General features: G+C 35.6%; 1 protein-coding gene across 10 annotated transcripts in view; it reads left to right on the top strand.

The window, feature by feature from the left end:
- The first annotated feature begins 314 nt into the window (after nucleotides 1–314).
- LOC144956983 (uncharacterized) overlaps nucleotides 315–26,749 on the top strand; it is a 67,513-nt gene continuing 41,078 nt past the window's right edge. The window contains exons 1-6 of one of the 10 annotated variants that reach the window (XM_078887870.1): nucleotides 315–407; nucleotides 13,915–14,035; nucleotides 15,033–15,138; nucleotides 16,362–16,581; nucleotides 17,445–18,128; nucleotides 21,545–21,595. In XM_078887870.1, the coding sequence (XP_078743996.1) occupies nucleotides 13,942–14,035; nucleotides 15,033–15,138; nucleotides 16,362–16,581; nucleotides 17,445–18,128; nucleotides 21,545–21,595 (1,155 nt within the window). In that variant the 5' untranslated portion in view covers nucleotides 315–407; nucleotides 13,915–13,941. Of the gene's footprint in view, nucleotides 408–437; nucleotides 495–13,914; nucleotides 14,036–15,032; nucleotides 15,139–16,361; nucleotides 16,582–17,444; nucleotides 18,129–21,544; nucleotides 21,596–26,749 lie in introns of those variants that run through there. The other 9 variants (XM_078887871.1, XM_078887865.1, XM_078887866.1 and 6 more) reach the window with 9 other exon arrangements.

Here is a 26,749-nt window from a genome sequence, read left to right as displayed (position 1 = left end):
TGCAATAGTTAGGTGTATAATATTATAAACATTTTGTGATTTGCAATGTTAACCATTGTCTCCTTAAAACTGTTTTGATAACAAATGAATGAAAACCCAACACGCCACTCCCCATTTCCGGTATAGGTTGCCTCAAGTATGAATGGCGTCGTATCGCGTGCTAAACGTACATCGCAAGCGATCTGGTAGTACAGATGTATATCTATGATTTAGTCTTGGTGATTTAGGCCCTAATCATTTTCACGTTTTGTTACGAGATTAACATCAACAGAGCTCTCCTATTTTATAAACCAAAAACAACGATATTTCAACTTGTTCCGGTTTCTGTTCTATGAAATCGAAGATATCAGAATCAAATGTAAACTTTTTTATCCCACGCTATTCTTATCTTTTCCAAGAACGTCAAAGTCAGTCAGGTTTCAGTTTGCATTTCTTTTCATTTAGATACTTATGTCTTAATCATGGATAATTCTTATGTTTGCAAATATTTTTGGGTAAAATGCCATTTTGTTTGTCACGGTTGCCAGTCAGTGTTACAATACAACCAGCCCAGCTCGTGGGGAAAAAAAAAAAAGTTTTTAATTTTAAAATTAAAAAGTGTGAATGTTATGAATATCAGTACTGTCAGTACGAGAATATGCAATCTTATGATGGTGAATCTGTGGTTGTGTGATTAGGAGGGAGGTGTTCGCCGATGACCGCCTACTGTTTAGAAAAATCGAAGACGACAGAGGAGATGCGCTTCGGCTTCAGTCAGTGAATCAGTGAAATTCCGTTTGTCAATTTCTCATTTGTGGAGTCAAATCCTTTCATGTCAATGACAATACAATAAGAAAAAAAAAAAACAACACGTACATCACCATATATCAATATGACCCGACATTCACATGACTACAGAATGCTTGGCCATACATTACAATTACAACTTGTTGATCATTGATAATAATAATAATACATGACATTTATAACGCGCATTTTCATCACTGGGTGATGCTCAATGCGCGAAACAATAATACAGTGACATTATTATACAAATGAAACATTATACAAACTACATCAACATAATATTATCATTATACAACAATGTAATAACTAAACATAAAGTCATTAATACAAGATATGTTATAGAACTACTAGTACATCCACATGCTATGTCAAATACGGAAATAATATAAAATAATGATATAATAACATAAACTAAATTAACATTCATATTGGGGTCAAATTACAAAGATGCATTAATCAAGATGTGTTTTAACAAAGAGATGGTGTTTTAACTTTGATTTAAATATTGATAAGGACTGCGCTTCTCTTATTCTTTTAGGAAGAGAGTTCCAGATGGAAGGTCCGACGTGACTGAACGATCTGCCGCCATAAAATTTATATTTATATTTATTTGTAACAATTAATTTTGTACAATCTAGTGCAGAACGTAGACTCCTCATTGGCTTATAAGTTTCTAAAAATTCAGTAATATACAATGGTGCTTGATCATTAAGGCACTTATAGCACAATACTGCTAGTTTGAATTCGATTCTCACTTTAACTGGTAACCAATGCAGCTCATACAAAAGTGGCAACGAGTAGGATGTTATCTTCTTTCTTAAAATCAATTTAGCAGCCGCATTCTGGATACTTTGAAGGCGTGATATTTTATCGTTGTTTACATTCGAGATTAACGAATTACAGTAATCTATTTTAGATAGTATGAAAGATGTTATTTGTTTGCATGTTACTTCTCTTGTTAGGAAATTGAAGCGATTCTTTTTAATCCTATTGTCAAACTTCTACATAGAGAATCAAACTGTGCCTGCATAGTCATATGTTGATCTAGCATTACCCCAAGGTTTTTCACACACGTTGAGATGTTAATTGTGCACCCATTTATATTTAGAGTAAACTTCAGAAAATCATCTTTCAAAACACTTTTTCTACCACACACCATCACCTTTGTCTTTTCATTATTCAGCTTTAACTTGTTAATTTCCATCCAGCATTTAACATCTCTAATACAGTCTTCAACACGGGTAATCAATGATGGGATATTACTAGGGATATCGCTTACATAGATCTGAGTGTCATCAGCATAGAAATGATACATTAATTTATTTTTAACAAAAATATCCGAAAGAGGTTGAGTATAAAGAGTAAAAATAACAGGACCAAGGACAGACCCCTGCGGAACGCCGTAATTTAGAGGAAATGTTTCTGACTTTCTGATACTGCGTCATCGATCAGAACCGACTGAGATCTTGATGTTAGGTATGATTTAAACCAACTAAGCGCAGTGTCTCTTATTCCAAAAGTAATTTCTAATCGTTTAATAAGTATCTCGTGATCAATGGTGTCAAATGCAGCCGAAAGGTCCAACATAGTCAATAAACAGACATGATTTTTGTCAATACTATTAAGAATATCAGTGCATACTTTTAAAAGGGTAGTTTCAGTGCTATGATGTGATTTATAGGCAGATTGGAAATTTTCACTTAAATTATTTAGATGGATATGATACAAAAGTCTTTTTAACACAATGCGTTCAAGCACTTTGGATAGATATGGAAGGTTGGAGACAGGTCTGTAATTTTTCAGTTCGTTTACATTGAGATCGGACTTCTTTAATAGTGGTTTAACAATGGCACGTTTAAACGAGTCAGGGACACTACCTGAGACCAATGAATTATTTATAAGTTCAGTTATTGTTGGTAACAGTTCTTCAATACAAGTCTTAAGAATACTAGTTGGGATGGGGTCTACTAAGTCACAATATTTTGATGGGCTATCTAAAATGGCTGACTTCACTTCATCTTCAGTGGCTGGATCGAAAACATGTAGTGGCGTTCCATGGAATGGTCCAAAGCTTGGTGACGATGATGATGATATATTGTCTATGTTTTCCCTAATGGATTTTATCTGTCGTGGAAATAGTTGGCAAAATTTTGAGCTAGTTCGGTGTTATTTCTAGACGCTGGGAAGGGGTGTGGATTTCTTACTGCCAAGAAGGTCGTTTGCGGTGGAAAACAATTCTTTGCAAGATGTAATGCTTTGAAATTTTTCGTTGTAGTGGGCCTTTTTTGCGCATGTGATGGCGTTATAAAGAGCCGACTTAGCTGCTTTGTATATATCCTTAAATACCGTTAGGCCACTCTTTCGCCATTTCCTTTCAGTCTGTCTCTTTTTTCTCTTTGATAGTGATAGCATCACATACCTTGTAGTCCAAATGAGAACCGACATTGATGAACTGGGACACCTCCCACTCCCTCAACAGCAACCAACATATTGTCAATTGTTTCAACTCAAAATCAAGGGAGGCCTTCTGAAAGCTCCTTGTTCTAAGGGAAACAAATCAAATATTCCCTCAACTAACCCTAAGAAAAATTAATAAAGGAAGCCGCTATTTTCACAGTACGGTGATAATAGCCTGACTGTGTGTAGGAGGCTATTTTCACCGTACGGTAATATCTTGGTGAACGATTTTCACCGTACGATGATGATAGTGTGGGAGACTTTTTTCACTGTCTCGTAATATTATGGTGGACGATTTTCAGTGTAAGGTGATAATAGTGTGGGAGACTTTGTTCATCGTACCGTAATATCTTGGTGGACGATTTTCACCGTACGGTGATAATAATGCGGGAGACTTTTTTCACTGTCCCGTAATATTTTGGTGGACGATTTTCACCGTACTGTGATAATAGTGTGGTAGTGGTAGACTTTTCACCGTCCCATAATATTTTGGTGGACGATTTTCACCATACGGTGATAATGGTGTGGAAGGCTATACTCAGTGTACGGTGATAATAGTGCAGGAGACATTTTTCACCGTACGGTAATATCTTGGTGGACGATTTTCACAGTACTGTGATAATGGTGTGGAAGGCTATATTCAGTGTACGGTGATAATAGTGCGAGAGAGTACATATATTCATTATAATTGTGTGGAAAGCTATATATTCATCGTACGGTGATAATAGTGTGGGTGACGATTTTCATCTTACGGTGAAAATAGCCTGACACACTATTCACCGTATGGTGATAATGGTGTGAAGGCTATATTCAGTGTACGGTGGTAATAGTGTGGGAGACTATATTCACTATAACGGTGTGGCAGGCTATATTCTCTGTACGGTTTTAATAGTGTGGGAGACTATTTTCACCGTACTGTAATATGTTGGTGGACGATTTTCACCGTACGGTGATAATGGTGTGGAAGGCTATATTCAGACAGTGTACAGCGATAATAGTGCGGGAGACTACATATATTCATTATAATGGTGTGGAAAGCTATATTCATCGTCCGGTGATAATAGTGTTTGGAGACGTTTTCCATCTTGCGGTGAAAATAGCCTGACACACTATTTTCACCATACGGTAATTCTATATTATTCACTGTACGGTGATAATAGTGTGGCCGACTATTTTCACCGTACGGTAATATCTTGGTGATAATGGTGTGGGAGACTACAGTACACTCTGGATATGTCGACGTTGCCTAAGTCGATTTTTTTCCTTGGTCCCTCCCCCTTCTTCCTATATAACATTAGTAAAAAAAACCCCCAAAAAACTCCTTATAAGTCGATGTTCTTATCACTCATGACCACAATAAAATCACAAATAAACAAGTATTTCCATTGGTTAAAAAAGCTACCTGTAAGAATTTTCAGTGGTTAAGAATATCCGCGAACTATTGGCGCACATCGATGTGATGTAGGTACTTTGCCTGACGTCCATGTTCAATGTACATAAGCAGTATCGAATAACTTTGATTTCTCCATCTCAAATTTTACATTGTTCAAGCTCAAGATTATTTTTTTTTGGTTCTAATCCCAGGCCATTCTACCTAATGGCCCTATTAATTAGTATCAATTTTATCAAGAATTCAAGTCTACAACTACGATGGGAAACCTGTCGCGGAAAAGGAAGATTCAGCTGATCGATGCATTTGAAAAGTTTGGCATGCGACAGAAAATCATCGCATAGGAAATTGGCATACCAGCCATTTCTGTCTCGACGATTTACAAGAATCATGACCTGGACCTAGATGCTCCTATCCTTCCGCTTTTCGCGGTATAATATTGGTATACATTCCGCATTCAAGCCAAAAATTCAGCTTTTCACCTTTCCAATCGAGGAAAATTGAAAAAAAAAATCTCTAGTAAAAAAAAAGTGAGCTTTGGCTTATTTCGTCAGCATCTCCTATCAATCAACACACATTTTGTGTGTCTGATTAGTCCCTTCAAAGTGTGTGCAGCTGGTGTCGGATAATATTATATTTTTGGGAGGGGGTTGACTGAAGTATTATTATTATTATTATTATTATGTTGACGCCAATATATGAGGTCAATGACCTAGGTAATATTATATGTTGGCTCCAATCTGTAATATTATTGCCTACGGTCAGCTTTCCCCCAATTTAATTTTAGCCCTGTGTCTTTGTGTATGTGTATGTATGTGTGTGTGTGTGTGTGTGTGTGTGCCGGCACGCGTGTTTGTTTGATTAGGTGTGTGTTGAAAGGGGGGAGGAGGGTCCTGACAAGGTTAAATCCATCCATTCAATGCTTTGCTCTGAGACTACAAAAACTACTGTGTGTCCTCTATTATTATATGACCCCCTTTTTAGTCTTTACACAACCTGCACATTTTTACACATAATATTATATTTTATCATTTGAGTACTTTTGGATTGTCTATTACATTTTCTGTTGCAAAGCATGTCATAGTCAATAGCAGTACATTGATTGCGCTTTTTGATCTCAAATTCAGATTTTTATGTATTCTGATTCCTATTTGGGGCTAAGAAAGAGCCTCTGATGACCACTACCAGGACCTCTACTTCTTTGGTCAATTCAACGCGACCAAGCAACGTCAGCGAAAAGCGCGACATGAAGGGCCTTACTTATTCTAGATTGGCTTGCTTTGTTCACATGCATTTTTTGCTCATTTTGGTTACACTCCCACTCCGGTTAAGTTGATTTTTGGTTAAGTCAATTTTTTCCACGGTTCCCCTTGGCATCGTCTTATCAGGAGTCTACTGTATTTTCACCGTACGGTAATATCATGGTGTGCGATTTTCACCGTACGGTGAGGGTACATTTGGGAGACTTTTTTCACCATCCCGTAATATTTTGGTGGACGATTTTCACCGTACGGTGATAATAGTGTGGGAGACTTTTATCACCGTACGGTAATATTTTGGTGGACGATTTTTACCGTACGGTGATAATAGTGTAGGAGGCTTTTTTTCACCGTACTGTGAAAATAGCCTAAAACACTATTTTCACCGTACGGTGATAATGGTGTGGAAGTCTATATTCACTGTACGGTGATAATAGTGTGGGAGACTTATTTTCACCGTACGGTAATATCTTGGTGTACGATTTTCACCGTACGGTGAAAATAGCTTGACACACTATTTTCACCATACGGTGATAATGGTATCTTGGTAGTTAACAAACTTCGCGGCGTTTGTCTATGTTGAACCCATGACCTTAAGAAGTAGCGGCTCAAGATAGACATAGAGATTGAAATCACTATTTCTCGAGTTGTGAATAGCTCCAGAGAGCGTAGATAATAGAGAGGCTTTACGGACGGGAAGTCACGCGACTTCGTCGGTGACAACAATGTTAGCGAGGGATGGTGACTGCGTACGCGGCGAGGAGCGAGCTATAAATAACCAAGACAGGTAAACACCGGCACATGGTGGCGAGAGAAGTAATGGAATGTAGTGGATATATAATTCGCACAACATCAAACCGTTTATTAAGCCGTTGTATCGAGGTCCAGGTATCAATATTGAATACAAACATTATCAGATAAGATGAGATAAAAGAAAATTAACTTAAAAATTTATCCCGAAAAGGAAATTTGACATGGGCACAACAAGAGAGGACTCGTACATCAAATTGACATAGACACAACAAGCGAATCACACGCCCCCAACCCTACTGACCCCCCCCCCCCCCACCTCTCTCTCTCTCTCTCTCTCTCTCTCTCTCTCTCTCTCTCTCTCTCTCTCTCTCTCTCTCTCTCTCTCTCTCTCTCTCTCTCTCTCTCATGTAGAAACTTCAAGTGAACTGTTCCCATGATGCTGTGAGCAAAACAAATTACTTTCTGGAAACCATCGATGGATTTGCTTTAGTTTTCTATCATGCATGGCTATGAGGAATCTCGCATCTTCTCTGAGCGAATATAATTCATATAACACTAAAGAGGTGGAGTGGTTTGTATGTTTGTGTGTGGTGTGTGTGTGAGAGAGAGAGAGAGAGAGAGAGAGAGAGGGGGGGGGATGATTTGGTGATGTGGGGGTGGTTGATAACAAAGTCTATGGAAGTGAGTATGAAGCTTACCCAATGCATGCTTGCCCTTCCTACTTATTCTGAAAGGTGGCCGCTTTCCTTTCAATAGACTTATTGGATTTGGAGGTCTGTTCTTGACTTGCCTTGCATCTCACATGGTGATGAAGGCGCACATTGACGAAAAGGTTGATGACGAGGAAGTGAATATCACACTGCTTCACGGCCTTTTTGCATTCCAATCCTGTTTCTAATGTTGCCTCCATCACTTTCCTAATCAGGTACATTCTTAATCCTCTCTTGTACAAGTAGGGGTCAATGTAGCATCGAAATGCATGTTCTGCAGCCGTCAGAATATACATTAATTTATGCGATGGTGCACACAATCCCTCGTTTTCCGTGGTAAAATTTTTCTTGCAGATAAACGTATGCGATGGGTCTTGAGTGCTCCGTGCTTGTATTAAATCCTCTTTACAATTTTCACACAGAAGATTTTTTTTGGCTCTCAACTTCATCCCAACGTAACCTCCAATGTAATTCAGAACGTTGGTCTCGGTTGTCGTGAGCATGGGAGGAGCGGCTCTCATTACTTGCTGAAGTGGAAGAGGAACATCTTGCTGTAGTCGTGTTCTGACGGTGCTTTGGGCTCCCATTGATGCCATATTTTCAAAACTGAACAAGAAGGTATCGATGTCATCCTTGCAGTTTTTGTTGCTCCCCGGGACGAGAACAGCATCAACCATTGTCTGGCGCAGAGCCAGGCGGAATTCCCTAGAAGTTGGATTTACTCGGTGTCCACCCTTTGCCCTGATGATGGAGAAAAGGTTTTCCAAACAGTCTTGGTTCAGGCGACTTGTCAGAAGAAACTTGAACCCACAGTAATCTCGCAGGTGTTGCCAGAGTTGGAGCAAGGCTTCGATTGACAGCTTCCACCTTCCAGGCATGGCAGACTACCTGTCTTGTTCAGGGGTTTGACGCCTTCCAACCAGATTTTTGTCTGCTCCAAGAAAGTCACGTGCTTGGAATGTGCCGACATCGCATTGTTCATTGTCCCTTTGCTTCTCAGTGATCTGCTGTTGAAAGCGTTGAACAACTGATCAAAGTTCTCAATGAAATGAGCAGTTGGCAATGCCTCTTGTGGAAGAGAAGAATGAAAGACCATAGTGGCTATACCAGCAGCGACTGTATGACTCAGGACTTGTGCTGCTAGACTCACCCTAAGGTTAGCAAAAACTGGCATGTTGATGTGACGGCTTGTCAGTTTAGGCGCTAATCTGATGGGCTTTGAAGAATCCATTTCATAGAATTGCCGGATGTAATCCCATGAAATGGTGTCTCCAGCCACCCTAAATCCTGAGTTCCGCAGGTTATTTCTAATGCTTTTCAGCAGATGTGGTGGGTCATAAAGAACGTAGACCTTGTGATGTTCAATAATGACAAAGGGTCGGCTTTGAGAGACTCCTAGCTGTTGTAATGCTGACCGGTTGTTTGATCCTTGGTCGCATATCATTGCTTTAGGATGGAGACCTAGATTTATCACTTTTTTCACCACTTCTACAAGAACAAGAAGAAGCATGTCAGCCTTCACTGGTCCATTAGATAACACATAGGAAAATGGTTGCTTCCATTTCGTGCTAAGTCCTTTCACTATGAAGACAAGAGCATGGGTGGCTGGTTTTCTTGATCTTCCTAGCAACAATCCATAGTCCTCAAATCCCTCCACAAGATCTCTAGAAGGATCATACGACAGATCAGACTTAATGGCCATTTCATCATAAACAATGGCACAAGATCGTTCCACTGGTGACATTGCTTCCACTTATATCTGGAACAGGTTGAGCATGTTCGGGCAGAGTCCAGGTTCAATCTGTACATTCTTCATGGCCAAGGCAAGTGTAGACGGAGATGGTAACTGAAAAAGCCGTTGCAAGAGACTGTAAGCCTTTTTACTAGCGTGAAAAAGAGAGAGTGCAAATGATTTATCCTGGAAACTCCATCGTCTGGATTTCTTTGGAAGTTGTCCAACTCTAACCTGGGACACGATGAAGGAAACGGCTTGGGGAGGTAAATAAAGACGAAGGGTTTGTTCAACACTTTCAAGTGAAGCCTGTAGGCTGTTCGATTCAGTTCCATGTTGTTGCTCGGAACTTGGTTCTGCACTAGAGCTAGTTGCCGCACAGGAGTTTGGCTGATGAGGGGAACTCTCTGTCATTTTGGAGAGTTTCCTCTGTAGTCTCCAGTTCTTTGACCTTTGAGCACAGAGCTTCTTCTTCAGTCTGTCTTTTCTTTGACGTTCCTCTTTCGTCTCGGATACATCCGTCACTGGATGACATTGAGAGGTCGTAGGTGAGGTAAATGGTTTCTCTGGTGGTAATTCTGCAGAATCATCAATTTTACGCTTTTTAGGGGGTGGTCGTGATGGAGTAAGCTTAGGAGGAGGATTTGGAATGTTGAAGATGGTTGGCACAGCAGTCCTGAGAATGACCGTACGTTTCACTGCCGTTTTGCTGAAACAGTAAGGTTCAAAGTGCTCAGAGCAAATGAAGCAGTTGATGTGAAGGTATTCTGGTGTTTTATTCTCCAGATCTTTCCTACGGCAATTGATGAGCCACTGCCTGCTACTGTAGAAAGGATTTAAAAAAGCAAACATGCCTATTTCACACGGCTGTGTACAGTTACAATGTAGATCATGCCTAAGTTAATGAGCTTCATCTAAAATCACAACGCTCTATAACAAAAGGAGGCGCATTTATTCACTAAAATTGAATGATACTGATCCACTTATAACGCCATCTCAGGATACCCGCTGTGGCGTTGAATGGTCGTTTTGCATCGTTAATTTTTACAGCAGTAAGGGTATTTGATGGAGTTTAGGATGGTAGATTAAGGTGCAGTAGAAGAAATAGAAAATCAACCCAAACAAACACACACACACACACACATGCATACATACACACACACACACACACACACGCGCGCACAAACACACACACACACACAAAAAAAAAAAAAAAAAAACACACACACAAGACCCACCGGCTTATTGTTATAACTGGTGGGGCAATTGTAGCGGTTGTGTGTAGCCAAAGAGGACTGTATATATATGTAACGTAGTTACCAAAGCTGCCATAAACACAATACTCTTTACGGGCACCTCACCAGATAAATCAAACAAGTAGATTCATACGTCTGGCACTAGTAAGAGTTTTAAGTAACTCATAAATACGTGGGATCGAAACAACAACATTGTGGCATATTATATACCCTCACGCATACTACACACATTAGTATCTATTACCTTAACACATTCATAGTATAGCCTTTTAAAAACCAAACAAAGAGCTTATAAGATAGTGATTTACTCACATTTTGGGGTCCGATGGAAAGCGCAAGAATGACAAATCAGGCCTTTTATTCTTGGAGTTGCTACAGTTTGGGGCAGAACACCAACGACAATGCGTATTCTTTGCTTCTTTCATATTCGCCGCCATGATGATAAAATGTTTACCTGACTTCTTTTGGTTGCTACACACGAGGCTCGATACGCCTTGCGCGACCTCGTAAAGTCTCTCGTTATTCTACGCTCTCTGATAGCTCATACTCATACAGTAGAGCCACGCCCTCCCCGGCCAGGTGTTGTTGTTGTACCAGAAAGGTCGAGGGTTCGAGACCCCATCGCCGCCGCGAAATTGGAAAGCTTCATCGGTAACTGTAACCAATTCTGAATCCGCCATCCCGCCTGTATTATTATAGCTTTGGGATGCCTTCCGAAAGCTCATCATGCCAAATATTCGCTCCTAAGAAAAAATACAACCTAGTGCCTTTAACTACCCCTAATAGGAAAAAACAAAACAAAACAAAAACAACCCTAGGACTGCTTTGCACTGCCTTTCAATACCTCACAAATCAAAATGGCGGCCAATAATCAAAACAATGGTCAAATTAGGAAATTTTTAACTTGATGGCAAATTGAATAAATAAACGTCTGACAAAAGGTCCAAAGTGAAAAATACAAATTGAAAGAAATGCTATAACGAGGAGCTTTCGGGAGGCCTCCCTTGTTTTCGGCAAACTTTTTATTTTTATTTTAACTGGTCTGCACGCAGGAAGAAATGATGTTGGGTCGAATTCTAATGGTCTGGATACAGAGGCACATACGTCACAGTTAATAACCTGGATTCTGATTGGCTAATACATACGGTGAAAATAGTCTGTCAGGCTATTATCACCGTACGGTGGAAATAGACTAAAATCCCTATGGTGAAAATAGTCAGTCCGAATAATAAAACCTAGTACTACTACTACTAGTAAAGGATCTTTACTTTAACTCCCTAATAGTAATAGTAGGTAATTTGAAAAAAAATTGAAATTGGGTTGAGCTCAATGAAACCTTTATCATTAGAAAGTGCTTTTCAATGTGATTCTAATGATACCCAAATTTGTGAAAATCAGATAAGCAGAAGTTAGTTTAGAGGTAGAAAAATGTATTTCTTTTTGCCTTTGTTATTTACTGACGAACTTTGTGACCTGAAACTGTTGTATTTCCGTTAGTGACCACCATTTGGATTTCAAAACTGGCCTAAACTGGCCGCTAAGATTTAAGTAAGGATTTTGCTGGAACGAATTTCATGGATGCGGTGTATATACAACTTTGCCCTGAATTTGATTTTATTAAAAAGTTAAAATGTTAAATCCCATGCCCGCACTGGAATTTTGTTTACGAATTGCTAATTTTTAAATTATCCAAAGCTAAATTATACTCTATTTTATTCACGATCAAAAGATATACTAAATTAGCATTGATTTAATTTAAACACAAACAACACCAAACGATAGGGTATTTCCTCCTGAAGAAAATAAAGCATAAATCATTAAAATCCATCCATAAACCAAAAATCTTTGGAACATTTTCTTAGACACGTCACTCAAAAAGTCCAAAAAATTGGGTCACAGCCACTAGACCATTTATCAGCTCACTACTGGAGTGCCAAATGGACGTTTACCAAAGTACTTAGTAATAGGAAAAATAACCACCCTAGCATCTTTACAACTAAGACTTATGTCTTACCCTAAAAGCAAAAAAAAAAAAAAATCCTCCGACTCAAGCTAACCCTTATAGAAAAAACCCCAAAAAACCTAGGACTGCTTTCAATATCTCACAAAACAAAATGGCGGCATAAAACCAAAACAATGGTCGTATTAGGAAAGTTTTAAACTTGCATTAATCTATCAAGATTTGTTTGTTCTAGAGTTTTTTAAATGCTATTATATATTGACAATAGATCCACGGTGAAAATACAAATTGAAAGAAATGCTAGCATGAGGAGCTTTTGGAAGGTCTCCCAAAATCGAAAGATTTCAACAAAATGCTGGGTTTTCTTCGTATTCATCAAAATAAGTTTTTTTAAAAACACCTTTTAATATGCAGGTCTATTATATCACATTTGTTTGTGTCTCCTTTCTCTCCAAATCTTGGAGTCTGGGGACTGAAAATAATCTGATTCAGACAGACATAGCCGAAGAAATTTGTTGGCCTGGATATTGCAATAATGTCAATATCAATATCATCAACCAAGAACATCTGGTTAAAGTTTAAATACCTTATATCACAATGAAATTCCTTAGCATAAACTATGACGATAGAGTTGTTCTTGTTAAAAGACACTTGTTGTGAGAAATTTAGAAGTGACAGACATGTAATTGTATGTGTTATTGGCGTTGGTGTGACTTTACGTTTTTCTCTGCAAACTGTTGTCATTATCATTGTGATGTCTGTTGTGATCAATGAGAAATGAAGACCATTTATTGGGATTCAAGCCCAGCTATCCCTTCCCTAAAGTATCAACTGTCTCCTGCATCATGTGCGGCTATGTGGTCTTGTGGTATGAAACTCGCTTTCGGATCGGAAGGTCCTGGGTTCGAGCCTTACTCGGCGCATAGTTGAGTCCTTGGAGAAGGCTCTTTACTCGCATTTTCTCACCGTTCTCAGATGTAAAATGGGTACCTGGCTGTTAACAGCGTTGTTTCTGTCCGAAAAAATTGTAACAGCGCCTAAATGTCCTGTCCTAAATGTTAAATGTTGCTGTTGGCCAGGGACCCCTTGTAAAGCGCTTTGAGCACATTTAGTGGATATTGCGCTATATAAAAGCTCAATTAAATTTTTTAATGAGTTTTGTCAAACCTACTGAACCTGACAGTTGTTCATAGTTGTACATTTTATGAAGGGTAATGTAAATGGTGCTGCTCCAAGCTCGAGGAAATAAATAACAATGTGAAATTGAATGTAAGCTTCAATTTAATATACGAAAACAGATACAATGGACGTTTCAGGTTTCCATTTTATCAGCAAAACAGGATGAATGGAACAGTACAGACAAATGAGATAATATGGTAGTGACATTCGTCTGTTGTGTTTCATTCATCCCATTTTGTTGTTAAAGGGGAAACCCGAAACATCCATTGTATCTGTTTTGTAATTAAAATTGCAGTTTGATTGATTAGAGATGGCTCAATCTTTATCACATGGGATAAAAATAAATTTGAAAATGCCTGCACACGTGAAGTACCGCCTTCTTATCTCATTTGTATCTAATATTAATCTTTTCTAAATTTTTCATATCGGCAGAAATCGTCTTTTAAAAAACCAACAAGGATGTTGCCCGACTCGGCCTTGGAAGAGGTCAAGCGGGATCTCCGGTCCATGCTCATCAGTGAGAAAGGAGGCGTACCACTAAGAAATATACAACGTAAGCTAGCTTTTATCTTAGCTTTAAAATAAACAAAACAAACAACTTTACCATTAAGATTTGGTTCTTGTCTTAACAGTTATGTTGGGAGATTATATTTTTTCCCTTGTAAATCATCTCTCTGTTATTTATTGTTATTTTTTATTTTTAACATATGATTTGTAAGCATTTGAGTGTATTCCTCTTAGTAGGGACCTGTGCTTGTGTCTGGATGAAACTTTACTTTTAGTGATCTCAAACTAAGTACTTTGATACTGTGCTCTTGGAATCAATTACCCTTTGTCTTACCTTTTCTTGGGTGCTTTAATTGTAATTCTAGAACTTTTTACTATCCCATTTTCTTCCTTTTTACCTTAACGTGTTGTAAGTGCTGTAAAACCCTTAAAAACAAAACATTAAAAATTTTGTGCTATTGTCACATTGATGGCTTGGTTGCAAAGCACCAACTTAAAAAATAATGGCTGTCTAATTTAGGTCATAGTGACACATAAGCTGACTATAGATATTGGGAAAGCAACTCTATCCAATAAAAATGCTGAAACAGTAAATGTCCTATATGTGATCTGTAGTAAAAAAAAAAAAGATCTCCGTCATAGTTTGGTTTTCCAAAGTTGAACAGTTTGTACTGAAGCCATCAATGTCATTTATTAATTTCAAACACATCAGTTCAGTCAATTGAATCAAGGCTGTTTTAGAGACAGGCAAGATATCAATAATATTGATCAACACAAAGTTTGAAGTTTTAAATGTTTTTGAATCCAAAATAATGTCAAGTTGATGTTAATTTGATTCTCTTATAATACGTTATGAATGAATTATGATTTGTTACGACACATCTTGACTATCATTTGGTTAATTTTCTCATTCACCTGTCATGTCTTAAAAAATAAGAATTGATTATTTTGTTTTCTTTGTTCATGACCCTTTGAAAATAAGCCACGACAGTTTTTACACTGCAGATCTGATTTTATATTTTCTTGATTTTTTATTATTTCAGGGGATTATGAAATGTTAAGTTGTAATCAACTTCCTTACAAAGATTTAGGATTTAATGATGTGCAAGCTTTCATGCGCTCCATCCCAGACGTTGCCAGAGAATCAAGGTGAGATAATAGATCATTCTAAATGTTTTACGAATATTCAGCCCAGTTGGAAAGGAAATGCCAGGGAGGTTAAAATATGTTGACGTATTTTTGGTTTCTGTTGTATAGGGATTATCTTATTATATATTTAACAACATTTTTGTAACACTAAGGATCCGTGCCCAAGTGAAAAATTCCTTGGAGTTCTCTTATGAAGTCGAAAAATGTATTGTATCTTCTTCTTCTTCTTCTTCTTCTTCTTCTTCTTCTTCTTCTTCTTCTTCTTCTTCTTCTTCTTCTTCTTCTTCTTCTTCTTCTTCTTCTTCTTCTTCTTCTTCTTCTTCTTCTTCTTCTTCTTCTTCTTCTTCTTCTTCTTCTTCTTCTTCTTCTTCTTTCTATACACTTTTGGGACTGTTTGCAGTAAATATGCAATCTCAATCTAGATTATATTTTATAGTGCGACTATGTGGTCTTATTGTACGACACTCGCTTTTGGGTCAGAAGGTCCTGGGTTTGAGCCTGGCTAGGCGCATAGTTGAGTCCTTGGAAAAGACTCTTTACTTACATTCTCTCACCGGACTCAGGTGTAAAACGAGTACCTGGCAGTTTACAGCGTTGTCTCTATCCGAAAAAAATGGTAATATCGCCGAACAGGCATCATGTTAAGTGTTGCTGTTGGTCAGGGACCCCTTGTAAAGTGCTTTGAGCATGATTAGTGGGTATTGCGCTATATAAAAGCTCAATTATATTATATGATAGTCCAAGCATCCCGCTATATAGGGCCATAATGGTAGCGGGTGTTAGGGTTTACCGTTTTAGCTCTTTGAAAAGTTGGCCACAATGAATGAACAAATTGAAAAAAATATTTATGATTATTTTTACTGACTTGTCCACGTATTCCTCTGTATAAAAAAAAAATGCTTCTTCCCTTTTTTCTCCTTTAACTCACTCAATCCTCGAGATTTTTGCTACTTTTCAAAATTGGAAAAAATGTATTAAAAATGAGCATGTGGATAGTTAATTTTATTCAACTACTATTAACATTTAAGATTAAAAAAATTAGCTTTGATACTACGCCTATAATTTGTCACAGAAAAATAGGCATGGGGTAAAAAGTAACCTGGGTAGACAACGGATATAGTCGGTGTTAGGGTTGAGTGAGTTAAATTATTATATTTTTTTGGGGGGGGGGGGGAAGTTCCAACATGATTTTTGTTTATTTAATTTCAAAATTGCATCCACAGGAGTCCTACAGGAGACGTTACATATTTCGCTGTATGCGATGAGTCAACTAGTCACATTCAAAAATTAGTCAGCAATCAGAAGTCAAAGAAGAAGAAAGCTCCAAAATTTTCAATCAGAGGAAGGGGTGGAGGAGGAATACGTGGTGGAAGAGGGGGGCACTCTCATGGAGGGTTCAGAGGTGGTGGAAGAGGCGGTCGTGGAGGAGCTTTATTATCGAGGGTAATTGTAAAAAAAAAAAAAATTCCTTTCACCTTTTGTTGTTGTTTTTTGTTTTGTTTTTTTTTTTGGTTTTATTTTCAGTGACAGTTGAGTATAATATCTGTATTTTGTGTTTTGATACCAAATAAAAATTCATGATATGGGTGAAAAATATATGATGAATTCTAACATACAATTATTATAATAATATAATAATAATAATAATAATTATTATTATTATTATTTTTATTATTATTATTATTATTATTATTATTATTATTTATTATTATTATTATTATTATTATTATTATTATTATTATTATTATTATTATTATTATTATTATTAGTTTGCTAATCATTGGAATTTGAAGAGTAACTGATTTATTTATAATAGGTTACATTTTTCGGGGAAACATTAATCAAAGATTCGAGAGATGACAACGTAAATATTTGTGGTCTTTAAAATGCAATTATGTATGAAGAATTTTATGTAGACAGGACTATGATTTTAGATATATTAATCTTTTATAGTTAATTCTTTAAAATAAATGAATGTGAACATTTATACAGTAAAGATTTACCGTGCTTAATGTGCTACATAATGTTTCATTTATTTCCCTATCAGGCCATATGAAACGTGAGTGCTCTACCAACTGAGCTCTCCAGACCCCCCCCTTGGCCATTGACCACGTTTAATTTTGCTTAACTTTTGTGACAAGACGAAACACTGTACTGTTCAAGTCAACGGGCCGACTCTAAGAACAATTATTATATATTATATATTTTCTACACGATTCGTGTGCAATGTTTAACTTCTGTCACGTTCATACAAATGCCTATTCATTATAATTAAATCAATCGATACCATCTACTATACTCCACAGCCAAATAATACTCGACAGGACTCTGCTTCCACCCCTGCCAGACCACGTCCCCCACAAAACATGAGGGGTGGTGGTGTAAGGTGGCACATCAAAGGAGGGGGAGGCATTCCACACGCTTCATCCATTGCAGACCCCTCCGTCGGCCAGTCTGGAGATTGGAGGAACAAAGGAGCGACGTCGAACAGCAGTCTTTCAACTTTTATAGGTGGATATAGAAATAACACAGCTGGGGAGAGCGCGTCTGGCCAAAGAAATGCTTTCACCGATGAATCCGGTGATGATTGGGATAAAGAAAACCAGTCTTCCTCCTCTTCCACGGCCACATCGCCTCTTATTCATAATTTGAGAATCGGTGTCGACAGAAGCGGACATAGAACAATAAATAAGAGCGAGAATAAAGAAATTGACCTACGAGAACAAATCAACAAGAACCGGGCCAAACGATTTCAGAATAATAATAACGACGATGACGAGTTGGAGATTAACGGTGACTTGCGGCACAAGCTGAATGAAATGAGGAATGCTTATGTCGAGAGTGAAAGTTCATCTGCCGGCAGTTCTAGTGGTTTGCCTAGAGGAAGAGGAGGTGAAGTGGTGAGTGCAGGACGGTTGGAGAGTAAACTGCAGGAAGGAGGAAGAGGAGATGCCCCTGGTGGTAAAAAAGGAAACTTCCTGCCCAGATCGGTAAGTGACATTAATTTAAGAATGATAATAGTTATTTTAGCTATTGGAAAACATAGATAAGATAAAACAAATGGTACATTGACAATAGCAAATTACTGGTCAAGGAAGACATTAAAAAAAAAAATGATATTTATTTTGGGAAAGATATTTGTTTATAAGGATAATTCACGTTGTGACAGTGATAAGAAATAAAGGGAGTAAAGAAATGCTGGAAGAAAACAGAGAAAATGTTTAATATGTGATATGTGGGAGTAGATTAGTATCCTATCCAAAGGGTAGTAAGAAATTGCTTTTGCTCGTTTCAAGCTATAGACATGGGGATAAACTCAGGCTCCATATATGCCTTATGGCTCTGAAGGGCTACCTCATGTAGGGGTTGAACCAGAGCTTAGCTGGTACGACATCTGCTACTTTCACCTATCCAGAGCAAGAAGACTGCACAATGGTCTTGACCATCTACCAATGGGATTTCTTGTTGTTTTCTTCATTTTCTTTCGGCACTTCTATACCCTTCTATTTTTTTTTTTGGTCACCATCAATACTTTTGGTGTCCTTACAAACCCTACCTGTTTCGTGACCCATCAGGTTTATACATGGATATGGAAGTTGATACTATTTATATCGTCTATAAAGTGTGAGCTTATTCATTAATTTAAATATTATTGCTTGTATGGTCTAATTGCCCAATATCACATTTGGCGCTAATTATCATTTTTGCAGAATTGTACATATTTTTTCAAAATCTTACTCGATTTGGCTCTCCATTGTACACATTTTGTCGAAATCTTACTCAATTTGGCTCTCCATTGTACACATTTTTTCAAAATCTTACTCGATTTGGCTCTCCATTGTACACATTTTGTCGAAATCTTACTCAATTTGGCTCTCCATTGTACACATTTTTTCAAAATCTTACTCGATTTGGCCCTTCATTGTACACATTTTTTCAAAATCTTACTCAATTTGGCTCTCCATTGTACACATTTTTTCAAAATCTTACTCGATTTGGCCCTTCATTGTACACATTTTGTCGAAATCTTACTCGATTTGGCTCTCCATTTTACACATTTTTTTCAAAATCTTACTCGATTTGGCCCTTCATTGTACACATTTTTTCAAAATCCTACTCGATTTGGCCCTTCATTGTACATGTTTTTTCAAAATTTTACTCGATTTGGCTCTCCATTGTACACATTATGTCAAAATCCTACTCGATTTGGCCCTTCATTGTACACGTTTTGTCAAAATTTTACTCGATTTGGCCCTTCATTGTACACATTTTGTCAAAATCCTACTTGATTTGGCCCTTCATTGTACACATTTTGTCAAAATCCTACTTGATTTGGCCCTTCATTGTACACGTTTTTTCAAAATTTTACTCGATTTGGCTCTCCATTTTACACATTTTTTCAAAATCCTACTCGATTTGGCCCTTCATTGTACACGTTTTTTCAAAATTTTATTTGATTTGGCTCTCCATTGTACACATTTTTTCAAAATCGTACTCGATTTGGCTCTCCATTGTACACATTTTTTCAAAATCTTACTCGATTTGGCCCTTCATTGTACACATTTTTTCAAAATCCTACTCGATTTGGCCCTTCATTGTACATGTTTTTTCAAAATTTTACTCGATTTGGCTCTCCATTGTACACATTTACACAGGCTGGGGCTGGCAGTACTGCAGTTGTACATGGTCCAAGTTGTTTGGATAGAAGCTCTTCACAGTTTTGCCCCCTTCATTGGCAATCCTGTGAATTACTTTGAGATACTCAAAGACAAAAACATTCCACTTTCGTATTTGTGGGAATATGAATCATTTAGTTCACATGATAAATGCTGTAATATTTTATTGATGATCTTTTTTATATTTTTTTTCAAATTGAATTAATACAAAACCTGATATAATATAAGTCTGCTGTCATATTTAGCGTTATATTTATGCTATATGGTATTAAATGTTTCAAATATTGAATGGGGGTCCCGATATCTCAGTTGGTAGAGCACTCGCTTCACAATCAAAGGGACCGAGATCGATCCCGGGTGTAGTCAATATTATTTTCTGACCCCCCCCCCTGTCCACACTCAGTGATTGGGTAGTTTGGTCTATTAGATCTGGCGGAAAGTACTTTGTGATAGACTAGTGTCCTATCCAAAGGGTAGCAAGCATTTGCTATTGTCAATTTAACGCTATAGAAACCGGGATACACTCAAGACTCCTTGGGCCTTATGACTCTGAAAATAAAAAAAATATTGAATATATAACTGTTAGTCTAAAAATTATGAATTCTAAGTGAAATGATTGATATTCTTTTATCGAGTAGAAAGTAGTTAATAAAACTGCTTAAAGGCCAAATTTCAGAATTTATTTGTTTATTTTGACCTGACCTAATTAACAAATTATGTGTGTCACTGTTGTGTAGAGGTGTGTTTATGGATTCACAGCACAAATTAGATCTAAATATATAAGGTGATGAATATAAGTAAACACTTCGACTTATGTGCCCTTATGAAAGGTGTTTTTTAGTTTTCCTCAATATATATATAATAAAGATATTTTCAGACAAAAGCAATGACTCTCACTCACATAATAATTTAAGTGTCTGCAATATATATATAAAAATAAAAAACAAAATAAACAAAAACAAAATAAATAAATGAATGACTTTTCAAAAATCTTAACAGAAAAAGAAAATAATTGCAATTAATTTTTTTTTAAATGATTAAACAACGTACATTTAACTGATATAAAACAACACAGGGAGCCTTTTTTTAGTTGATGGTACAATTTTCAGACAAAAGCAATGACTCTCACTCACATAATAATTTAAGTGTCTGCATATATATATATATATATATATATATATATTTTATATATATATATTATATATATATATATATATATATATATATATATAATATATATATATATATATTTATATATATATATATATATATATATATATAATATATAAATATATATAATATATATATAAATATATATATATATATATATATATTTATATATATATATATATATATATATATATATATATATATATATATATATATATATATATATTGCAGACACTTAAATTATTATGTGAGTGAGAGTCATTGCTTTTGTCTGAAAATTGTACCATCAACTAAAAAAAAGGCTCCCTGTGTTGTTTTATATCAGTTAAATGTACGTTGTTTAATCATTTAAAAAAAAATTAATTGCAATTATTTTCTTTTTCTGTTAAGATTTTTGAAAAGTCATTCATTTATTTATTTTGTTTTTGTTTATTTTGTTTTTTATTTTTCTGTGTCTGGTCATCAACATAATATAAGTTTGAGGCAGGTAATTAATCGCAAAACGACTCACATCAAATTTTCATGCGTCTTGTCTTATGCTCTTCTGTCGTATATTTCAGCTGAAAGAGGATATTAGAAAATACCTAATGTCTGATAGTTTGGACAAGCGTGTGAGTGATGGGGCATAATAAGTTGTTATTGACGATTTGACCACTGGATTTTAGTTCTGTTTTTTTTTTTTTTTTTCAATAATAGCATTATAAATATACTCTGCAATGCATCATATTTGTCATCATGCTTTTTATTCAGTGGATGAATGAAATTGAAAGACTTGTTGCATATTGAAAATGCTGTTAAATGTTAGGTTTTAAAAAAACATTAGTTATTGATCAAATGATTAAATGATTCTTTTCTGTAAAGTTTCTTGTCATAATTATTATTATTATCATTATTATTATTATTATTATTATTATTATTATTATTATTATTATTATTATTATTATTATTATTATTATTATTATTATTATTATTTTTGTTTGCTCGCTGTTTTAGTGGCATGATTTTGGAGAAAATAGGTTTCTAATTAATTTAGACCATTTAGCACTGTAAGGAATCGAGCTCAATTATATTTAAGTTTATTGTTTGTTGTGCTGAAGTAGATGATGAAAGTAGATAGATATGCATATTAAAGATTTTTTGTACTGTACTCCATCTGTCTGGTATTAATGAATGAAAGAAATACTTTTTTTTCTGGTGCTGATATGACCTTAATGTGTTGCAAGGGCTGTAAAACCATTAAAAACAAAACAAACAAAGCAATTCATTTTAAATGTATGAAATTGAATCATGGTTTTATTCTACAACAACCGGTAACATACCTTTCGAATCGTACAAATTTTTTGTTAGACAAATTTCATGACCAAATACGAAATTTTATGGAAAATTATGAATGTTTAATTATTAGTAATACTTACATCATAATAATAATAATAATAATAATAATAATAATAATGATAATGATGATAATGATGATGATAATGATAATAATGATTTTAATGATAATAAAGCATTTCTACAAAGCATAAGCATGAAGATGTAATGTTGAAGTGATTGTCAATGTCAAATTGTGGTTGTTCGTACACAATTTCAATTACTAATTTTCTTGTCAAATTACTAAAAATTGACATAAAAATTACTAAATTTGAAATTTTCAATTTGGCAGGTCTGCGGTAAAGGACAAGTTCTATTATTAGATTCTATTATTGAGGATGATGTATTTTGGGTTGTAGATGTCAATGTGTGAAGACCGTCTTTGTATAATGACAAATATGTTCATTGCAGATATATCTATTTTAAGTTACTTATTACACACTTTCAGTATTGACTGTCATACCTATTTGATTTAATAATCTTTTCTTTGCTTTTCACTTTTCTATTAACTTAAAGAATGTATTAATGTAAAAAAAAACCCCAATGATATTAATATTTAATATCTCTGTTGTTATTCAAAGTGCATGTGTTTTAAGGTTTAAAGCTTTTTGTTGGAGGAAAAGTTTTTAAATAATATTATAATGTAAATGTTGCTGCTCGAAGCTCGAAGAAATATATAACAATTTGAAATTGAATGTAAGCTTGAATGTAATGTACGAAAACAGATAAAATGGATGTTTTTGGTTTCCCCTTTATCAACAAAACATCTTAACAATACCACTACCACATTATTTCATTCGTCTGTAGTGTTTCATTCATCCTGCTTAGTTGATAAAGGGGGAAACCAGCAACGTCCATTTTATCTGTTTTCGTATATTAGATTGAAGCTTACATTCAATTTCACTTTGTTATTGATAATATTATGCTGCTTTTATTGCTTTGGAAACGCATAGAATAATTTGCGAATATGAATATTTTACACCTGCCACATCACTTATAAAACTTAAGTAATGAGTTGACAAGTTTGGACAAAGTCAAGTATTTTTTTCTCGACCAGATTTAGTTCAGATATTTTTATCGATTTGGAGGAAAATTATTTCAAAGCATTGCTAATTAAACTCCAAATTGATCTATTTTTGAATAACATTAAACTGTAGCAAATCTTTTTAAATGAAAGTGATGATTCTTATAAATGAGAGTGAAAATCTTGCATTTTGGGTTTAAAATTTGAAGCATTTATTTTTGCTTGTTGGGTGTGGTGAGTCTGATTTTTGTAAGCTTTAACGTGGGGTGAGTCTGATTTTTGTAAGCTTTAACGTCTTTAGTGACGGGCTGATTTCATTTGTAGACCTATTAACGATTATGAAAATTCTGTAATGGTTTCAAGTTTTATCAAACCAGATTATTATGAAATGAAATTTTCAGTTGATTAATCAGATTATATATTAAATGTCAGTCGACCAATTTCACTATTTCCATGTGAATAATTTACTGGTATATAGTATAGTATTTTTAATTGTGTGCCAGCCAGACAGAAAACTGTCAATGTCGTGTACAGTAATTGACTCATTATTGGTTTTTCAATACCTTGCTAGTGTCTCAAAAGCAGATTCAGCTTCTTCTGGTACATGTTTTTTTTTTTTTTTCACACCACATAAATTTCAATCAGCGTACACTTTGCACACCAATTTTACAAATAATAATGATCATAATATAATAATAATAATAATAATAATAATAATAATAATAATAATAATAATAATAATAATAATAATAATAATAACAATAATAACTATAATAATAATATTAAATAATTGATATATTGCGCAAATTTCACGAATTCATGCTCTAAGGCGCTTTACAATAAAATACTTATTCACAGAGTAAAAATAAGATGAAAAGTACAGCACTGAAAACTTAATTTGGAAAATATTAAACTAAATCAAATAAAGGCTGCTTGTTTTTTTTAAAGAGTTCAGTCTTTATTATGAAAGAGTGAAAGGTTGGAGAAATCATTGCTACACACGTTTCCGATTGTCTCAGGATTGGATGTACTTTATTGACTTGGCAGGTCTGCTTCTGTTTAGCTGTTTTACTTCATTTGTCTGTGAATGGTTGGTTTGTTTTTCCGTCGCTCCCGCCCGCCCCTCCGCCTCCCGCTTTAAAAATTTTTTTACAAGTTTTTATTTATTTATTTATTTATTAATATATATATATATATATTTTTTTTTTTTTTTAGTGAGCTATGACTGAGTCTTGACATTTTGATTGTGACAGTGTGGATTTTCAAATCAATTTTAAAACTGCAAATTGGTGATTGAGATTTTATTAGTATAATAGTTATAGGGTGGTTTAAAAAAAATATTTTTTCTTCCATACAGTATATAAGACTATTCTCGCTTCATTGTTAATATATGGGTTGCTTAGATGCCCACTGTTTGAATTCGGGATAGGATTAAAATGATGATGTTGGATGCCATGAAATAGTACTATCCGATCCACAGTGCTTCGTAGTTTGACACCTGCCTTCAGACCTGTTGGTCATTGGTTCAAGTCTAACTCTCGGGCGCTTAAATGACCTAAATAGTGTTAAAAGCGCCGTTAAACACCTAAAAACAAAAAAACAAAAAAAAACAAAAAAAAAAACACGAGTCCAACTCTGGGTGGGCCAAATTTTAGTTTGTTTTTTTTTTAAATCTTTCACTCGCATATGTCACCGAACTCAGGTGTAAAATGAGTATCTGGCTGGTAACAGTGTTGAATCTGTCGATAACAATTTTTGGTACTGAAGAATTAAAAAACAAACAAAAAGGTTCTTGAAAATGTAAGACCAATAACTATTTGAAGATTTTGTCCATAATGAATAATGTAAATTTATAATCATATCCCCTCATTTACAGCTCTTTTGTAACGTTTTATTTGTATATTTCAAGTGTACATTTTATAACATAGCGGCCGACTTTCCTGATAATATCGGAACTGTTCTGATTTGGCAATCTGGAGAAAAATTATTTTTGGATTATTTATTTATATGTATGAAAATGACCCCCTTGTACGTCCCAGGATTATGCTTTTTTTTTTTTTTTGGGCTAGAAAATCAAAACAAGGAAACAGGACAGGCAGGCTCTAAATCTAGATTAAATTAACATAACATAACATATGGTATAGGGCAAAATAGGATAAAATCCCTTGAATGCCCTTAATAATAATAGTAATGCCATAAATCTATTGATTCATCATCATCCATCGTGGCTTGTACTCTTGAGCACGTTGCCGGTCAACTGTCTCCACAAATCACGATCCTCTGCGGTGCGCATGAAATCTGTGTTACTTACTTTTTAATCTATTGATTAAAGATTACAATAATGATTCACTGGTAAATATACTCATGCAAATGTGGTGTACAAACATATATCTTTAACCGGGTTAATATATTATACGATAATCCAAACTCATGGCTGTTTTGGGTCATGACTGTGTTGTGTTGTGTGTTAGGATTGTCCCGTTTTAGCTCTTTGAAAAAGTTGGCCACTGTGTTATAAACCACATTTATCTAATGCGTTGTCATATTCCCACCAAATACCCTACACATTTCTGCCGATCGCTTTGATTTGTAATTTTTCAGTTTAATTCGTGTGGTTTTGCTGTGCTTTTTATTTTATTATTTTTTTTAAATAAAAAAACTTTTTAGACTGCAGTAGAAACTTTGCTATATATCACCATCCTCAACTATCCTCAACATTGTCATGAGTACAGTATGCATTGTATTAAACTCACACTATATGTGACCCACTCGCTCAAACGAGTATTACTTTGGGATGAACCAGATGTCCAAAAACTTTTTCTTTAGAACCACCACACCATCCTACATCATCACTACACTCACATACATACTACAACCACTACAACCACCACCACATCATCTACGACACACCCATACATAACTGCAACCCACTACAACCACCACAACATCATCACTACCACTACTACGCAACACCACCACCAACATCATCACTGCAACTACCACTACTACTACAACCACCACTACAATCATCTACCACTACTACTAACACACCACACATCATCACTACACTACTACTACAACCACTACCACCACATCATCACTAGCACTACTACTACAACCACCACATCATCACTAGCACTACTACTACAACCACTACCACCACATCATCACTAGCACTACTACAACCACTACCACCACATCATCACTAGCACTACTACTACAACCACTACCACCACATCATCACTAGCACTACTACTACAACCACTACCACCACATCATCACTACCACTACTACTACAACCATCAGCACCACATCATCACGAGCACTACTACTACAACCACCACTACCACATCATCACTACCACTACTAC

This window comes from Berghia stephanieae, chromosome 11 (genome assembly GCF_034508935.2).
Source record: "Berghia stephanieae isolate SIO BIC M18660-M18661 chromosome 11, UCSD_Bste_1.3, whole genome shotgun sequence".
NCBI classification, from domain to species: domain Eukaryota; kingdom Metazoa; phylum Mollusca; class Gastropoda; order Nudibranchia; family Aeolidiidae; genus Berghia; species Berghia stephanieae.
Note: the sequence above shows the minus strand (reverse complement) of the source record. Positions and strands in the feature narration are given on the sequence as shown.